This window comes from Brugia malayi, assembly GCF_000002995.4.
Source record: "Brugia malayi strain FR3 genome assembly, contig: Bm_v4_Chr4_scaffold_001, whole genome shotgun sequence".
In the NCBI taxonomy this organism is placed as follows: domain Eukaryota; kingdom Metazoa; phylum Nematoda; class Chromadorea; order Rhabditida; family Onchocercidae; genus Brugia; species Brugia malayi.
This window is the reverse complement of record NW_025062478.1, coordinates 6,142,900-6,161,588: the sequence shown is the minus strand read 5'-3', so window position 1 is coordinate 6,161,588 and position 18,689 is coordinate 6,142,900. Positions and strand designations below refer to the sequence as shown.

Sequence of the window (18,689 nt, the reverse complement as noted above, 5' to 3'; positions counted from 1 at the left end):
TTCTTGACTAGAGAAATTCATTTTTTGAAAATCCGACGATGACATCAGAAACGGATGAATTTTTCTAATCAATTATTCAAAGAAATTTGCATGATTTGATTTTGTGTCGCTGAATATATAAAATTTTTTTTAAAGTTGTTTTGCAAATGAATTCTTGCAAAATGTAATTTGGCCATTCAACAATTTCTGTAAAACAAATTTAAATTTTGAAAGAATTCATAGCTTTGAAGCATTTTTCATTTGGAATCATTTGATCGATATCTTCATTTAACCGTTATACTTTTATGGTCGATATGTCAGCTCGATCTTTTTAAAGGAAGATAAAAAAAAAGGAAGATATTTTGATAAATTTAACTCATTTTCACATTCCTAAAGCTTTATTTTTCTGCTTCACCCATTCTCGCACAATTTCCATTCTTTTACATGTCAAAAGTCGATAACGATGATATTAATATTTTCCTGTCCAGCAAATCTTTATATTCCAGAATTTGAGAACCCTATTCAAAAGTAATAAATTGTTAAAGACAAACGCAATTTCACTATGTTAGTTTTGGATGATGTTTGTATTAGATGCTGCTGAAAGTTAGTATCAAATGTACATTTGACCACGACTGTCCTCTGCTTGGAAGTAATTTATCAAGAATTGGAAACGTCGCCTCATTTAGCTAATATTTAAATTTGAGCTCCTTTTGTTAATAAATATTCTTTTCATAATAATTCGATTAATCAGCATACGTAATGCATTAGGAGATTCAAGATTCTTAAATTGTTTATTTGTGCTTTGAGAGGTTGTGCTAAGCTGAAAATTGAGGAATTCAAGATGAAATGCGCATTGCATGTTAAGATTAAACTGGCAAAATTTACTGTTATGCCAGGAAAATTATGAAAAAGCCGTTTTTTATTAAAACTATCTTTTAATAGCTTAGTTTTAGAAAAACTTAAGCTAAAAAGTGTGGAGATGTTTCTAGGTTCATAATCTCCTCATAATTTTGAATTTCGGCGATTTTCTATCTTGCAAGTTTGCATGCTTTCCTTAGCATTATCTAAATTATAAAGTTTGTATATTGAGATCTAATTCAAAATATCCGAATTAAACCGCTTTTATTGCAGGTTTTTACGAAAGGCTTGAGTGAATATCAAGCATGACCGCCTTGTTACCTTACGTTTCTCAAACTAAATTTTTTTAAATGTATTACTTGGGCTAAAAGCAAAATTTTCATGAAAAAAGAAATAAAAGTCTAAAGAATTATTAAATTTTTGATATCCATGGTTTTTTCAACTTTAAAAAAATAAGAAAAAATCACTCAGTTATTTATTACTAATGAAATATCGACTCTCTAAATTTTACGCCTTATTTTGCATTTCTTAAGCTGACACCATGATGATTTAATTCACTTCTTTTTCACTCTTCTAAAACATCAGACACCTGAAACTAAAATTTGCCTAGAATACTGCCAAAATCGTCTTTTTATTGGTCAATTGGTAGTAAGGTCAATCATAAACATCGGGCACGTCATATGGCCTTCACGCTTGTACAAATTGCCCTTTCCAACATTGAAATTAAAATTTGATTAACTTGCTGCAAGAATTGCAATATAAGTAGCTAAAAGATTTGCTTCATGAAATATCCTTATTTCAAAATGCTAAATTTATAAAAGATAGGTTAATATAAAGAAGAAACAAAAACAATGAGCAAAATTTATGAGTAAATAATAAAGTTAATTCCTTTTTTTCAAAGCTGATAAATGATGATCAACTTAGTTATGATTTTTGTGATTATAAGTTAATTACATCTTGTTATTCTACTACCAAAAAAGAATTAACTTATTTGTATGTTAAATTACAATATTAAAGTGAAATCTTTAAATAGATTCGTTGCGTTGAATTTCTTACTTGAACATTTCATATACACACAGAACAATTCACATATATGTCACATATTACAAAGGTGAAGAAAAACTTTTAACACTTCTGCTAATGAAAAATAAACGAATAGGTAATAAGCAAACTTAAAAACAATGACGATGATGAGGAAAAATGAGATAAATCAGCAAAAAGACGGAAAAATTATGAGTTTCAGAGAATTTTTTCTTTGCTTCCTAATTGTCTAACATTTCATCATCATAATTCCTCCGAAGATTTTCTCAAGTTTCTAATTTTTATTGATATTTAAATTTCTTGTGCGAAACATTAACTTTTGTAATGAATGAATACATATTTGCTACATGAAAAAATCAATATTTCCTAAATATATTCTTTTTTGTTATTCTTTTTTCAGCAGTTTGTATCTAATTTATATCCATTAATAAAAATAAATGTCCATTTAAATCCAATAAATAATGAGAAAATGGATTGATTGATTGATTGACTGATAAAGTAAATATCATCCAAATCTGAAAGGTTAATGAGAACAATTTTAGCAAGAAAGAATATCAGTGCTTTAAAGTGTTTGCTCTTCTGCTTCGTTGCCTTTTTCTCTTATTTCATTATAAATCCGGAGAGCTATGTTTTGAAAACTAAAAACTTTTATTTAATTTCTCGTTTTTAAAAGTTTATTTTGTGTTTTTTAGGAACTTTCGCTTCCATTTATTGATAATTATAGTCTGAAATATTTAATTTCGATAATGCAGTGTGAATGAGTGAATTGCAATAGAAGTGCAGTCTACCATGATTGGCTTGGGAGCTATAAAATAGCTGTTTTTCTTAATTACCTCTCAACAAATTTCTTCGAAAACTTTTTTGAGTAAAATCAAATTGTCTAATTACTATACTTCCCAAGTTGCCAAGTTGCAACTTCTTTTCATCATAAAGTAATGATTCACTGTAAAATATTCAACCATTGAATAAATGATTTCTCTCTAAGTGACGAGTGAGTGTAATGCTAAGTTCAAAACCATTAATTCTATATTGGAATTGTTGCTGGTGGATTTTTCAAAATTTGAATAAAGTTTCTTTATTCGAAATTCTACACTTTGTACCCTTCACAAATACAACATTCTTTTTTTGGTAAATAGTAGTGACAAGAAGATGTAATATTATATTCATTTTCTTAATTACAATGACAGGTACACCTGACATACTTTCACTGCAAATAATACTTATAATTAATTCCAGAACGTTTTGACAGCATCGACCGTATTTAGGGATCTGCTGATGATGATAGAAGCACTCTGTCTTTCCTTTTCTTATTCATCTATCAATCACTTATATCCCATCTTTTAATTTAATTATTTTTCCGGTTCAGGATAATATCTTTTCGTTATTAATGTTAGATAACCAGTATTAATGAGGGAGAAACAAGAATATCTCGGTAATTGCTTTTTTATTCTGGCTGGTGATTGATTGATTAAGCAAATTAAGGAACTGATCATTGGATGTAAACTGAAATAGTTGCATTTCAGACTTTTTGCAATAAGTGGTCAGTTTTTTGTTGTTTTCACACCTAATTCGAGCGATAATTCAAAAATTCCCTTCTTCTTCTTCTCTCTCTCCCTCTCTCTCGTTAATTCAGTCTTCTGCGCTACTCATCCAATCCAATTCAATCCCTGTTACAATGCCAATTTACTAAGTTCGTCAGCTGTATGTGAATATTTCCGTCGTTTTTTCATTCATATGCAATTCCGTTTATCATCTCATCGTGTCCCCTCCTTGTTTTCACCGTAATCGTTGAAAGAAAGCTTCAATTCCCATCATGCCTTACTTTTTTTTCTTTCTTCTTTCAGTCGATTATACACTACGATTATTTTTATACTTTTACGAATTTGTTTTCCTAACAGCTAGCCAATCCATTAAGTCTAGAAATAACCTTTTGGGTGCACAATTGCCTGTGGCAGTAAACATTGCGCTCTATTGCTATAATGTCATCACCAAATAGTTTCCGTTCTTTTCCTTGCCTGTTCCGGTAATTATTCCTCTAGGTAATATGTATCAAATAACCAGCTAAAATGATATTATTACCAAATGTAATCATAATTTTCAGGGAATACTGAAGTATGTAAAACATACCAATATTTCTAGAGCGAATTGTCCACAAACTACAAGTTTGCATGCAAACTCAAATCTAATAGAAATAATTGGAAGATTACTTTTTCTTCTCCTATTAACTAATTTAGGAACTGATCGTTTGAAGCCAGCATCCCTCTCGAGCTGTAAAGTTAATGACAAGCAGAAGTAGCAGCATCATCACTGTCATTTGCCATGAAAGTTCTCTTAATGGTACATGATAGTATACCAGCTAGAGGTTAAACGAGGTTAAACAGTGATACTAATAGGAAGAATATTTCCGCATAAATTGGATGATTGCAAAAAATAAAGCGTTATCGAGTGGTCTTCCATTAATAATACATTGGTATTTTTTCCTTTAAGATATAGAAATGGAAGAAAAAAGGCTAACTTGGACAGGTGTTAAAATAGCGTTCTATTTTTTGCTAGTAAAAGTTTTTGTTAAAACCTTTCTCAAAATCAATTTAAAACAGATGGATCTGATATCGACAAAAAATGATACTTATAATACCATGAATATAAGCAGTTGCGTTACGGACTCAACATCTTTGCAATGCTCGCCGAAGTTAGCCACTCCGGATCATGAACTTAACATTTCCGGATTATTCTTTTTAATTATTCCGACCATTACTGTTTTGGGTAACTCGATGGTAATTATTGCTGTACTACGTTTTAAAACTCTTCATTCTGCTATTAATTTCCTAATCTTTGGTTTGGCTGTCGCTGATCTCCTAGTTGGACTTTTCGTCATGCCTTATGCTGTTTATGTCCATGTGAGTTTCTAGTCTGTTTCAAGTTCATTAAAAAATAGAGTAAATTACTGGTGATAAGGATAGAACAAGTGATAATTTAAGAGAGCAAACAATAAAATCTATTGAAGCATTTTAATTACAATTTTTTTTTCTCTGCTGCTGAATGCTAAAAGCAATTCTGGTCGAAAGAAATTATACATTGTTTTAAAAGCAGGATGATAAATTAATCATCAAATGTTAGTTCAAAAGTTAATAGGCCTAGCGTAAAAAGGCTATATTTATGTTAGCATGAACAATCAGATGATATTAGTTCCGATGATATCATATAATAAGACAAGTGGAATCAAGCAAATGAGCTAAAGACATTAGCAGCAAAGGATATGTATTAGTAGGACTAGACAACTGACCGTACTAATGATCATTAACTTATCATTAACATTATGTAAATTAACAAGTAAAGAAGCGTTTCTATTTATCTTATCATTATTTTTCCATGATTTCATGATTTTTTCTCATTGATTTCACTTATTTTACTGCTACCCTAGAAGGCTAGTGTATTTACTTCTAAAATGGAATGCTAGATTTTTTTTAAACAGGAATATTGTCGCAAACCGTTTTGTTTGTTTCATGCTAAAGATTATTCTATGTTGGGGCTATCGTTGTTTTGGAATCATTACTAAATAAGATTAGTAGAAATTAATGAGATTTTTTAAAAAATTTCACTGTTATTTTTAGAAAGAATTGATGAAGTGAAAAGCAAGCAAAGCTGTAATAATAGAGAAATTTAATTAGCGCATATGCAATGGGAACTTAACTGGTGTAATACCTAATGAAATGCTTATATGATTAAAAAAACTAATGTTCCATTAATCGCTTGAATGGAAACATTAGCTATTAAATCTCCCAAGTGCATTTTTTTCAAGAAGTATAAAGCAATTTTCAATGAAGCTCAGTGTTTTTTTGGTGGGAATTTCAAGAAGTTATTTAATCAACTAATGTGATAACTAACAAAGACAAAGATTTTCACTGGATCTAAAGTTATTTGCTTTCACATATTCTATCAGAATCACTTCACTCTTCAGAAGGAAAAAAGAAATATTGAATATTTGAGTAAGTGATGCAGAAAAGGTGAACGGAATAATACACAATACTGAAATTACTTACAATTGAATTGTCTTTTTACACTTCAAGAATAGCTGACCGCTTTACTAATTTTTCTAAATCAATTTCAAAGTTAATGAAAATGGTTTTTTCCAGCTTTGCCATCTAAATAGTTTTTTCTTCCTCTTCATGACATGGTAATACTGTGATAGCTATGATTGTTTACGACATGTTCCATTTCAGGTGCAAGGTGGTTATTGGTTCCTCGGATCTATGATGTGCGATATATATTCAGCAAGTGATGTCGCCTGTAGTACTGCGTCCATACTTATACTTACAGTCATTAGTTTTGATAGGTGAATAGATTAAACAGATGGAAAATCATTTTCAGACCTCATTAATTGAGTTACCATTGAAACAACTTGTCAGTTGAACTTTTTTGCTATCCTAAGGAACAGCTGCATATCTGACGGAAACATAAGTTTTTTAATCGATTAGAAGCGAACCATGTATCCCACAAAGACCTCAGTTTAAAGATTAATGTGATAAATTCTGCAACTATTCTTAATTAATTCTATGTTTCATTTGAAAAAAGTGCTTAACTATTAGTGCTATATTTAATTAGTGATATATTCATAGTTCTGACAAAAATGATAGCATTAATGAGAATTTATATGTGTTAGGCAGTACAACCCTCATCTTAGGGAATACGAAAAGGTTAATTTATCAATTGTAGGTACCGAGCAGTTACTCATCCCATAAGTTATTCACACAATTCCCATGATACAAAACGGGTTATTTTTATTATGGCAGTCATTTGGGTCATTTCCCTTGCACTTGCTAGTCCTATGGTACTCGGTAAGTCATCACTGTTCCAGCTTTATATATTTTCACTGTGCTTATTAGAAGAATTTAAGGAGTATTTATTATCGATCAAACTAATTCATTTATTTGATAATTAGCTTCAGAAAATCAACTCAAAATTTCCTTATGATTAATTAATTAATCGCAGGTGTGAATATCCGACCATCAGATGCGGATCCATATGAATGTCGCTTCTATAATCCAATATTTTCAATATCCTCGTCAATTATTAGTTTCGTCATACCTTGTTTTATTGTCCTATTTGTTTATATTAGGTTAGTGTTTTCGTTGCTTTCATTATTTTCCTTTTAAAACTGTTTTTCTAATGATATCTGTCTTACTTGTTGAATCTTCTGTTATAACCGAATATGAAAGCACCTTTCTCAAATATTTAGCAAATTTCTTTTTTTGTGAAAGATTTCGTTTTGCAACCGAAATTAAATTTCTTTTTTTGTGAAAGATTTCGTTTTGCAACCGAAATTACACAGAAAATATTTTAGGATAATGATTGCTTTACGTCAAAGACAAAAATTGTCCAGGAAACAGCGTTGGTCATATTTACGACCGTTAAAAAGGTCTGAATTGTTTTCAGAATGAAGAAATGCACAACTGAACGGTAACGTTCTCCGGATCATAGGGCAAAATTTTTAATTGCAAGATGAAGTTTTCAGTTTACAATTCTCATCAGTTTTGTCTAAACTGAAATTTTGATTCAGTAACAATTATCAGAATTTATTTGCTCTCCGAAGAAAACTTGCTCATTTTAATTCCCACTCCGTCAACTTAAAAGAAATTTCTCATTATTTTAACATGTTTACAATACTTCATTTGCTGTTACACTTCCTAGGATTCAACTGCAATTTTGCTGATTTCCCTTCCCATTAATTTTAGATTAGCGAAGGAAACGACAGCTGTCAGTAATTTCAATTGCAGTGACCAGAAGGCGATAACTGGAATCGGTTTGTTTATTATGAATTGATTAATTCGTTTGCTTTATTCTAATTACAACAGGAATACTAGAAGTATGGCATTAAACGACACAACAACTTGCCACCCTCTTGTTTTCTGTAATATAAGCAAAAATAAGTGTTGAAATGAGAAGAAAAAGAGAAATGGAAATGAACGTATTTGAGAACTAAGAGTTCACATAAACTTTAATTATACTCACATCTTGTGAAATAAATTGTCGTTTTAGTAAGTTTGAAAATGTAAAATGTAAGAATGCTCTCATCATAATATCAAAATTCATTTTTGAAATGAAGCTGAAAATTTTCTTCTTTCAATTTTTTACGGAGTAGTGAAAGACTCCGTAAAAATTTGCCATTTGTGAAAATTGCTGTATCACAGCAGATTGAGTCACTGATATATTGCTGAAAAGATTACAATTTTTTTGGAAATCTAAGAAATATTTTTTCTTTAATGTTTCCGAAATCTGACAAAGTTAAGCAAACTATTCTCTTTTCTCTGGTCTCTTGGTCATTTAATTAGACATGTTTCTTTCAAACTTGTCTAATAAATTAGTATTTCTTTTTCATCAATTTGGAGTCGTATTTAAAAAAAAAAAAAAGGTTATTTTGCTGAGCTTAAAGAAACCTCCGATATTCCGGATTTCTTTTGTTCCCCTGTTCCTCTGCTTCTTTCACTGTCATATGTTATTTTATAACTGCAGATTTCTACAGTTTCCATAATAGGTGATGCAAAAACTTCAAGACGATCCTTTTAATTTCAACTATCTTCTGACGTGTTCAATATCAATTAACCCAACGTTGATATGATAATTAAATTTAGTAACATATACTTGACAATGGACACCCACTAAAATGCATTGATCATTTCTATTTATTGTTTTTTATTATTGTAGTGTAGTAACGATTTGGAACGGAGCGGATGGAACATTGCTAAAGGACCCCTTACCTCTGCAGGATATTAAACGGCTGATATCTTCCTGACCATAAATGAGTTCTCCACATTAACATAAGAACAGGATACTATTACATTTTGGAAAATAAAGTATAATAATAAGCTATGGAAAGCTTTGGCCAACATGTCTGATGTACTTATAATATTAAATTGGCGACCATATTTGAATGAGTGAATTCCGCATGGCTTGTCTCATTTTAGTCGATTATTTCTGACTATCTTTCAAGGTTTTAAACCTTATTAAATCGAATAAATAAAAAAAAATTCATTTTTCTGTGGCTTATTCTTGATAACCAAAATTTGTTGGGAATCTAATTTATTTCTTAAGGCTTAAATAATGGTCTGTAAATTCTTTGATGTTTTTGGGGGCTTTAAAGTTCTGAAAAGCTTTCCGTTTGCAATTTATAGTCCTTTTTCAAGTCTTGTATTTTAATTATATTTCACTAAATCATCAGTTAAAAGTTCTGAAGAAATGACATCTATAAAACAAGGAATCACTTTAAAAAAACAATTCAATTTGTGTAAACAAGTAAACCAAAATAAGCGCACATTTTTTTTATTTTTGAAAAGTGTTTTAGTTGCCTTTTCTGAAAATTCTCGTCGCGTGAAGAAAGGGACTTAATTATAATATTCAAAAATGATAGAGTTTTTTTTTTTTTCTTTTTTTTTCAGTAGAAACAGCAGAAATAATCAGACCACAGCTAACAGTAGATCCTGATAAAAATGAACTGAATTTGGGCAGTTTGGGCAAAGGAAGGAAGAAGAAACAAAAGTATGCTTTCTGGTTGTTTCTCGAAATACCTGTATTTCAAATAAATATAAAAAAAAATAAAATAATATTGTTAGAAGCAAAAAATATTATTTTTTTTTTTTAACAATACGAGATAAGGTGAAATCAAAAGCAAAAAGTACAAGCAAATAAGAGTTAAAATTGTTAGCACAAGTTTTCCTAAACAATCATTATGTGTTAACGGCAACAATTAAAAATAACATATGTGAGCAAAAGTACTTTGTCTGACTTTTTCATTCCAATTTATTAATTACTCGGTATAATTCTCGAAATATTTCGAGAAGCAAATATATCTAGCACAAAATGCGCACATTTGCAGCCTTCTATACAATTCTATAACGTCGTTACATCATCATCGATACTGGTGAACTACTGCTTCCTGTTTTGCTTTGAATTGATTTATTCATCACAAAAATTTTATTGTCATTATTTTTAGCGATACTCTTGATATGGTTTCAAAGTTAACTACACTTTATTCTCATAAAATTAATAAGGAATATTCTAAAAATGGAATGCGAAAATCACTTAAGCAATACGACGGTTGTGGAGTGTATATAAATAGAATAGTGAATGGTGATACTGAAATAATCAAAATCGATGATAGCGATATTTCAGACGAAGAGATTTCTAATAAAGGTGAATTAATCAAGCTTGATAATTTTATGAGACCGTGACTCAGAATACATGTATTAGCTTATTATGCAATTTACTTCTTCCTTTTTAAATAGCTAATTTACAAAAGATGAATCACAGTGATCATTATGATGTCATTTGTAAGACGCGGCTGATAAATAATCCAGAATTTAAGTTTTGCATCCTTATTACTAAAGGCTTTAGATGTCAATCAATAAATAAATAAAAGACCAATGAAATTGTTTCTGAAGTCAAACAGAAGTAAAACTTGATAGCTTAGAAAACTTCAAGGATTCATTCAAAGAATCAAAAAAATGATTACATTAATTAATTTGGTTCAAATTGCAGTAAAAAAATCATTCAGTGAAGGATTTCTGCTGAGAATGCTGGAAAGATTGAACTGGAACAATTTGCCTTGTCCCTGCAGAGAAGTTACTTTAAATCGGTATGCTAAGCTTTCTGTTGCAATTCAACTTTTGTAAAGCTAAAGTTTTTTTATTACTGATTTTTCAAATAAATTTTCAATAAAAGAATTCAAATAAAAGAAAATTAAGAATTTAAAATCAAATAATTTTCATTAGAAATTTTTAACTCGTTCAACCAAAAATCTCAAAGATGAAAAAAAAGCATTTTCAAAAAAAGAAACAAGAAGTTAGTAATAATGAGCTGAGAGATTTAAGTGAATTAAAGGTATAAGTCTGACAAGAATTTAGGTTAGCAAATTTAGTGTATTCCTGACCTAGTGAAACGTTTAGAAACAAAAGTTTGAATAATGTTTTAAGGAGCCTTGGACAAAATTATGTTCGTTAGATAAATACTTTCTAGCAAAGAAAAGAAAAGAAAAGTGAAACAAAGTTTTGTAAATTGAAAACAAATTAGTGCCCTAAATGAAAATGTCGAAAGGATTACTCAAAGTAATTACAAATAAAATTAGCGCTGGAGAAGTAGGTAAAATAGTGACAGATTTGATAAAATATAAGTAATTAAATTGAAAAAGTTGTACATTACTATTAAGGTAAAATCTGTGCTTTTAAAACAAAAATTTCAAAATTACTCATTAAAATTCTGCTGAGAAAAAAAAAATCAGTTAATAAGACAATAAATTATATTGGAAAATTGTTCAGATATAATTATAAGCACTTTGCAGATTCTTACAGAACGATTTGAAAAGCAAAGAAAATTCAGTGATATTTGTTCCACAATTAGAAGTTTATAAATTTTACGAATTGCAGAAAATGAACACTTCCGGTAATTTTCATTTGTTCAAACTGAAATTATATGTTTATTTTATTCAACATTCATTATATGAGTGTTTTGGAGTCAAAAATATTTCGTACTTTACGTTTTCCGTGTTTTATTTCAGCATCAAATTCCATATTTGTCCATTGAAAAGTAAACACTGAAAGTTTTGCAGAAAACAAGCAAGAAAAAGATGTTTTCTATAATGAGGAAGTGGAAACTGATATAGGTTTCACTGATAAACCTGTACCGCAAGTAAGGTTTTCAATTTCTGCTTGATATGATAGAATATTTGATTAAATGAAATTTGAATTTTGACTTCTGCTTCCTACGAAAAAGAAAGTGAATGGTTGCTTGACGTTGTACTATTTAAGGATGAAAGAGACAAATTGAATGGTACAGAACAACATCTGTTCACAAATGCTAATGCAAAGCAATACATAGAAACTGTTGAACAAAAAGAAAAAGAAAAGGTAATTTTGAGATATGAATTCAAACAATACAAATTGATAAAATGCTTGAAATTCTATGGTATCCTAAATAAATGTAAAAATTTATTTTGCAGAAACAGCTAAAACTTGATTTTGTTGCAAAGAAAGACGAATCAATAACCAAGGAAAATGATACTAAAATAGAGTATTATGACAAACAGCAAAGAAATTTCGAGAAAGGTAACTGTTGTTAATTGAGTTCACTATGCAAAAATGATTAAGCTTAACAACTGTTTACTTTTTCATCCTTCAAATTAATTTCAATGCTTAATAAAATTTTCGAAGAACTTTTGAATTCAAAAATTCATATCTGATGGACATGAAATTTCAATAAGGTGAAGAAAGTGAATGCCGAGGAATGGATGATACTAGAAAAGAATCTGGCAATCTTGATAAAACAGTCAGAAAAACTTTGGGAAAATGCTGCATTCTGTCGAGACTTCGGAAGAAAAGTAAGGGAAGAAAACTTCCGCACTTGAATTCAAATGATTCAAAGTTAGTCTTTATTGATAATTCACATCACTATCATATCATTTATCACTAACAGCACCTTTCAATCTTTTCAAACGTTTGAGTAGTTTCATTGTTTAAAATTGTTGAGGAGATTGAAGCTATATAAGAAATTTCCCTTGCTTACAGTCATATTTCTAAATATCTCTTAAGTAGCTAGTATCATCTATTTATAGAAATAGCTTCCTGACAGAACGAGCGTCAACGGTCTTTAGAAGAACATTAAATCGTGGTAATAGTTTGATCGGACGGCATTGCAGCAGAAGTCAACGAATGGAGAAGCGAGCTACAAAAACACTCGGTGTTGTTGTCGGTATGATATTTCTATTTATATTTCTTGCATTTTCAGAATTTTAATATCAGCAATTAAGATATTATAATTAATAAATTTGTATACACATATACACTGCCAAATCATTGCAGGTTTCTTTTGAAACCGAGCAAAAGAAATTTCACTTACTTACAACCTATTTCTATTTATCTGCTTCTATTAGTAGTTCTGGTGATAGAAAATTTATTCATTATAGGATTATATCTTTCTTTATTAGTTACAGAGGTTTTTCGCAAAGTTATATATGTCGCGAGAAACCTTAAAAAATTGAACGCTCCATATTTTTTTTAAGTAAGTTGTAAATTCTTCTCATTAGCTCCGTTTCGCTTGTATCAGCGTTCCAGCATCTCGAGTAATGCACTGGGGAACAAATGATGTGGAACGAATTCTGTAATTTAATTTTGAAAGAGAGCTGGGATGATCAGTTATATAATGTTTCGATGTGGAAGTAATTTTGAAAACAGTAATCAAATTTCCTTCCACACTTTTTATAACCCTTTATCATGTTTTCTTTTTCAATTTTCATAAATAATCCTCCTAAAGTAAAATAATTTTACAAATGAACATATTGATTTAATAATTTCAGGGATATTTCTAGCTTGTTGGGTGCCATTTTTTTCGGTATATATTCTCAACGCAGTATGTATTCAAATGGATATTAAGAGTTGTCAAGTTGACTTCTATGCCTTTTTCTATACAACTTGGCTTGGCTACATCAACTCATGCATCAATCCAATCATTTACACTATTTTCAACGTGGAATTTCGACGTGCCTTCAAATGTATATTATTTGGAAAAGTTCGTTTGTTTGTTTATTTGTTATTTTCCTTTTTCTACTCATGAGGTTTTCAGCTTGAAAAGCATAGATTTTACCTCTTTTTTCAGCTCTCGATTCGAAAAGACCTATAAATGAATAAAGGAAAGAATAATTCAGGATGTTTTTCACGTCCAATCTTTACATTCCGTCCAGCATATTAGCCATTCGAATGTAATTTAGTGGTGTTTACGGGTATTTATTGCTCCAGTAAATTCTCAATTCTTGGCTATCTTACAAAAAGACGAATGAAGAAGCTATTTGTCATTTATCGCGATAAATCAGATCAGGAATGATCGCCTATTCTCAATTGTTAGCGATTTGCAAGTGTTATAAATTTATTTAGAAAATGTGTATGTGCATAGCAGTGATATCATTAATGAATACATTCTTTTCCATTGATCCACACCTGTTTCGGCACATAATTCGGGCAGAATATGCAAATGTACAGCGGTGGAAGTTCAGGATGTAGGTGTGTGTCTAGCTGGAAATTAATATAAATACCTGCTTCACGTAATTGAGTTACTGAGATCTGCAATTACTACTAATCTTCATTTGGAACAAGTTTAACTTATGAAGAAAATAAATTGCGACGGCGTAGTAATTACATCAATCAGGTTGATAAAATTGAAATGACCTTTGCAGGAACTTGAATATCTCTCGCATCTTTCCGTGCTTTCATCATGTAATTAAATGTTGCACTTGGGCATTCGTTTGAGATTTCAATCGTCTAAATTTTGTGTTTCAATGAAAACAGTGATATAAAATCATTTATATAGATATTTATGATGATTGAAACCCACTGCCAATTTTCGAAGAATGTCATAAATTCGAAATGACCTTTTTGGATTAGAAACAAATTTTTACCAAATTATAAACCTATTAAAAAAAGAATTTTGAAGTAGAGTTTGTAAAGTTTAAATTTGAAGATAAATTGGAATTCTCGTTAGTTTAAAAGTCACTAATACCAACAATGGGTTTACAGTAAGTTCTATACTTTTGTCCAGTTGCGATATCAGCAGAAAACAAATCAACAGCAGCGTCATGTGAAGCAATTGGCTGAAATTTCTTTGCAAAGTGGATGAAATCTTGAAATATTAGAATAATGAAATATTTTTGTATTCTTCAATTAATTAAATGATGATTTCAGTGTACAGCAAAACAAAAAAGGAAGTATTTATCAGCTTGTTATCATTATTGGTTAGACAGTAGATATTAGCGCAATGCGCAATGTTCAATGTTGGACTGTTTTCAATTACGCACGATTTCACTTTTGAATATTCCTTTTCATCTCTTATCAATGTAATAAAAGAAATCAAAAGAGAATTTTCGATATATTTTTGGTTTGCAAATTCTTATGAGAATTTGGTGGCAGATAATTTAGTTAATTGTAAAAAATGCTTATAAGTACTGTTAGGAAAAATAAGAACTAGTTTTCTTTAATACTTTCAAAAGTTTAGGATCAAAAAACGGCAAATTTAAAAGAACATTCAAGTATTCATTGAAATGATAAATACCTGCGCTTCACCTCTTGATGAATTGATTCTTGGAACCGATAATGATGCATCTAAATGCGAGTTACACATTATCTGACTTAAAAATTTTAATTGAAATTTACTGTTCAATTATTGAAAACCCACTTTCTGATGATACTTCATTCTTGTCTTTCATCTCGGAACTCTCATACGATCTTGGGTTTTCAGTTGGTAACTGATTGCGTTGAGACAGCTGAAAAAAAAAAAAAAAAAACATCACTGCTTACTAATCAAAAAAAATTGCATAATTTGGTCATTTCTGAAATTTATAACTCATAACTTTTTGCTTTTGTTTTATGACATTTTCTTTGGTCATGATTTTATAGACAAATTGGAATAGCGAAATTTCGTTGACACAAAAAGTCAAAAAAAGGAAATAGTATATCATTGATCATAATCAATGTCATGATCTATGAAGCAACAAGTATCTTCAGCACATGCCCATTCATCTCTGAAGGTAATTGTCAGAACATAGATTAAACCCAGGTGTTTCATTGCACTGCATGATTTGAACGCGTAATATTAAAGTACTTCAAAAAAAAAAAAAAAAAAGAAAAGTTGCTTCATAAACTCCATGCATGCCAAGAAAGCGTTCTAATATAATCACTGATAGTTGAGAACTGATGGCGAAAAAAGATTTGAATGAATGTGAGATAAAAGAGCCAACTGAATTTTAGCTTAAGATTAGCGTGAACTTTACTTTAATGAAAAATAAGGAAGAGATAAGAACCTGTTCAGCTTTGTTTAATGTCATATTCATCATATGAGCGAGTAGACTGAAAGTTTCTGCTGAAAAGTTTTTGTGCTGATTGCTGGACATTTTACTCTTTTTTCAGCGACAACAAACAATCTTTTGCCTTAAAAAATTCGATGTTATCATAAATAACGGCAAAAAGCGATAGGAGTCGACCAACTTATGATATTCACCACTTAACAATGAATATATTTCTAAAATATCGATGCTATCAAATGATTATTCATTAAAAATTTTCAACCAATCTTTCTCTCTTCTCTCATCTATCCGCTCAGTAAACCTTAATCTTAGCTCATCTAGAACGAAATTTCTGCTCTTTCGTAAGCAGCTAATTTAACAAATTCGACTTTTCTCCTTCAGAATACACAATAAGAGTAATGGGAGAGGTAATCAAATAATTCTTTTATTCTGAATACTTTCAGCAGTAGCATCACTTAAATTAAAATAACACAATAAACCTTCTAAAAATACCATCGGAATAATAATAATGCTTTAAAATTAAAATTCATTAGAAATATTGGATCGCTTTGATTTCAAATTTTCTTTGATAATTTCAAAAAGAACTTTGTTTGATTATATATATATTCTAAGTTAAACCTTGCAGGTAACGCATTCTTAATAACAACAATAACATATTTAAGAAAAAGCTAACATCGAAGTGATGACCACATCATAAAACGATTATTCACTGGTAGTATTGATCATTTTCTATCAGTTTTTTCTAAAATAATTTGAAAGACTTTAGAATTGTAGCTAACTTCACTTTTACGTTTAGATAATAAAGTTATAAAGATAGTAGCATAAAAGAGATAGTAAAATTTATTATATAAAAAAAAATGTTTATAAAAAAATAAAATAAAATCATTAAAAATATTGGATCTCTTTTATTTTTTCATTTCTCTCCAAAAGCTAATCTCTTTGATAATATAATAATTGAAATGATTAATGTCCAGCAGGTATTATCTTACTAGTAATTACAACATACTTTAAAAAAGCATTGAAATGCTGGCAAAATAATAAGATGATAAATTACTCACAGTATTTAATAATTTTGAACTGTTTTTTAGCGATGAATGATTTAAAACACTTTAACTTTGTAATTTAATATCGTTTTGTAATTTAAGCAATCAAATTCATAAAAATTTTGATGTCGAAATGATAATAAAACTTTAAAACTAAAATTCATTAAAATTAGTGGATCACAAATTACATTTTTTCAAATAATTATCATTGCCTGATAGTGATATCAATTAAAAACTTAGATCTTACAGGTATGTTTTTGCAAATAGATGGCTCAGATTTTCTAGGTAATGTGTTTTTGCAAATACGACAATAGTTTTGGAAGAAATTGAAATGTTGATCAGCTCTTGAGATTATGAATTCACTACTGTATTTGATATTTTCATTTTACTGATGACAAATCTTTCAAAAGATTCAATTTTGCAGTTAAATCACTTTCGTATTTCAGTTAATAAATCTTATAGAAAGCTCAAAATTACAATAAAAAAATTGCGATTAATTAAAATCGTTAAAATTCAATAGAAATTTCTTTGTTTTCCAACTTTCATTCTTTCTACCATGATTCTTTTCTTTGTTATTACCTTATTTACTTTATGGATTCTACTTTTCTTCAAAAGGTGAAACACTTGTTCTTCGATCTTTTTTTCTTCAATCAGTACAAATTTTTGCAGGATTTTTTAAATTAGGTGAATGTTACTGTGGAAGCTATCTCCAATATCACAGTTAAGTGAATAATAAGTAAGCAAATAAGCATTACTTAGTATTTAACACTTTTATTATCTGCATTTTTGGATTACAAACAGGATTTCTTCAGTAATTCTTCTTTCCACATTTTTATTTTCACGTTTTTGGTGTCATTAGTTAATATGTTTACGTTGTTGTGGAACTATCTCCAATATCACACTTTTTATGTATCCTTTATTAAAATGTATTGCAATTTTTCATTGTTCGCTTTGAAAAAACACATGACTGAATGGCTTCTAACAACTTCTTTGCTTTTAACAACAGCTTGCTTTTTATTTTGTATATTTTTTTCCATTGCTAATATAGAATCCTTTTCGTTGTGAATGAATTCGTAAAGATGTTTTGCTTTTGAGAGACAGTCTAATCTATATCAGATTGTACGATGTCTAAAGAAAATGCTTTTTTTTGGGCAATAAATTCGGCGTTTTTTCTGGAACTTTTTTTCATCGCTATCTAAATATGAGTGTTTTCAATTAAAAATTGTCTATGAAAATCAGGAAAAAAGTCACAAAAGGAAAGATGCTGAACTTATTGCCTGAGGAAAATATAATTTTGTTTTCATTATTATTCCATATGTCACTTTGTTTTGTAATTTGGCTAAAATTGCTGTTATGTGAAAGTAAGGAGAAAGTAAGGAAATATATGAAATACGCTTGAAGTGAAATAATGGAATGAATTTGAAATCTTTTCACAAAAAATTTCATTTCATCGAATTTTGTTTGTACATACTTTAAATGCAAAAAGAATTTTGACTCAGAACTCTCAAATATTTTCGGATTTTCCACACAGAAGCATACATTAACTCTTCAACGCTTCAAATACCATTGGATTTTGACTTGTTTTCAACGTTTACGAACTGCTCTCCAAATTCAAATTTTTTTTAACCTGAACAGTTTACGTCAGCAAATAAATTGATTTACAGCGAATTATGGTTTCCCAATGCTATTTTACACTTTTCAAATAACCAAGTCGGTTGAGAAATGAATTACATAAAAACACCCTTATGACTTATGTGACCTTTCGCAAACTATCTAAAAAACTTTACATCCATATCTTCGTTTGTGAACCCTTAAATCATAAAGAAGCACCACAAACCTTCAACTAAAATTATCTTTTTTATTTTTAAAAAATTTGCTACAACTTGAAATCAGCGCAGAATTCAATAAAGGAAAATAAGAGATTTTGTTCG

At 29.5% G+C, this 18,689-nt stretch overlaps 2 protein-coding genes across 5 annotated transcripts; one reads left to right on the top strand and one right to left on the bottom strand.

Moving 5' to 3' along the window:
- Nucleotides 1-4,475: 4,475 nt before the first annotated feature.
- Nucleotides 4,476-13,542, top strand: Bma-dop-2 (the record flags this gene model as incomplete). 3 transcript variants are annotated; one of them, XM_043081829.1, is made up of 17 exons in its annotated part: nucleotides 4,476-4,775; nucleotides 6,099-6,211; nucleotides 6,592-6,713; nucleotides 6,868-6,994; nucleotides 7,220-7,294; nucleotides 7,611-7,678; nucleotides 9,312-9,411; nucleotides 9,866-10,065; nucleotides 10,411-10,507; nucleotides 11,210-11,310; nucleotides 11,477-11,556; nucleotides 11,676-11,774; nucleotides 11,867-11,972; nucleotides 12,134-12,287; nucleotides 12,479-12,615; nucleotides 13,220-13,431; nucleotides 13,519-13,542. In XM_043081829.1, the coding sequence occupies 17 exons, from the start codon at nucleotides 4,476-4,478 to the stop codon at nucleotides 13,540-13,542; spliced, it is 2,115 nt and encodes a 704-aa protein (XP_042937763.1). The 3 variants fall into 3 exon arrangements, with proteins under 3 accessions (XP_042937763.1, XP_042937762.1, XP_042937764.1); XM_043081828.1 differs by having other exon boundaries at nucleotides 12,128-12,287; XM_043081830.1 differs by lacking the exons at nucleotides 4,476-4,775; nucleotides 6,099-6,211; nucleotides 6,592-6,713; ... (2 more) ...; nucleotides 7,611-7,678; nucleotides 9,312-9,411 and having other exon boundaries at nucleotides 9,879-10,065; nucleotides 12,128-12,287.
- Nucleotides 13,543-13,823: 281 nt separating this feature from the next.
- On the bottom strand, nucleotides 13,824-15,802 carry Bm9970 (Uncharacterized protein; the record flags this gene model as incomplete). Of its 2 annotated transcripts, none has more annotated exons than XM_043081826.1 (6): nucleotides 13,824-13,979; nucleotides 14,085-14,177; nucleotides 14,420-14,506; nucleotides 14,965-15,014; nucleotides 15,088-15,175; nucleotides 15,713-15,802. In XM_043081826.1, 6 exons carry the CDS (start codon nucleotides 15,800-15,802, stop codon nucleotides 13,824-13,826), a joined length of 564 nt encoding a protein of 187 aa, XP_042937760.1. The 2 variants fall into 2 exon arrangements, with proteins under 2 accessions (XP_042937760.1, XP_042937761.1); XM_043081827.1 differs by having other exon boundaries at nucleotides 13,824-13,931.
- Between the last annotated feature and the right edge of the window lie 2,887 nt (nucleotides 15,803-18,689).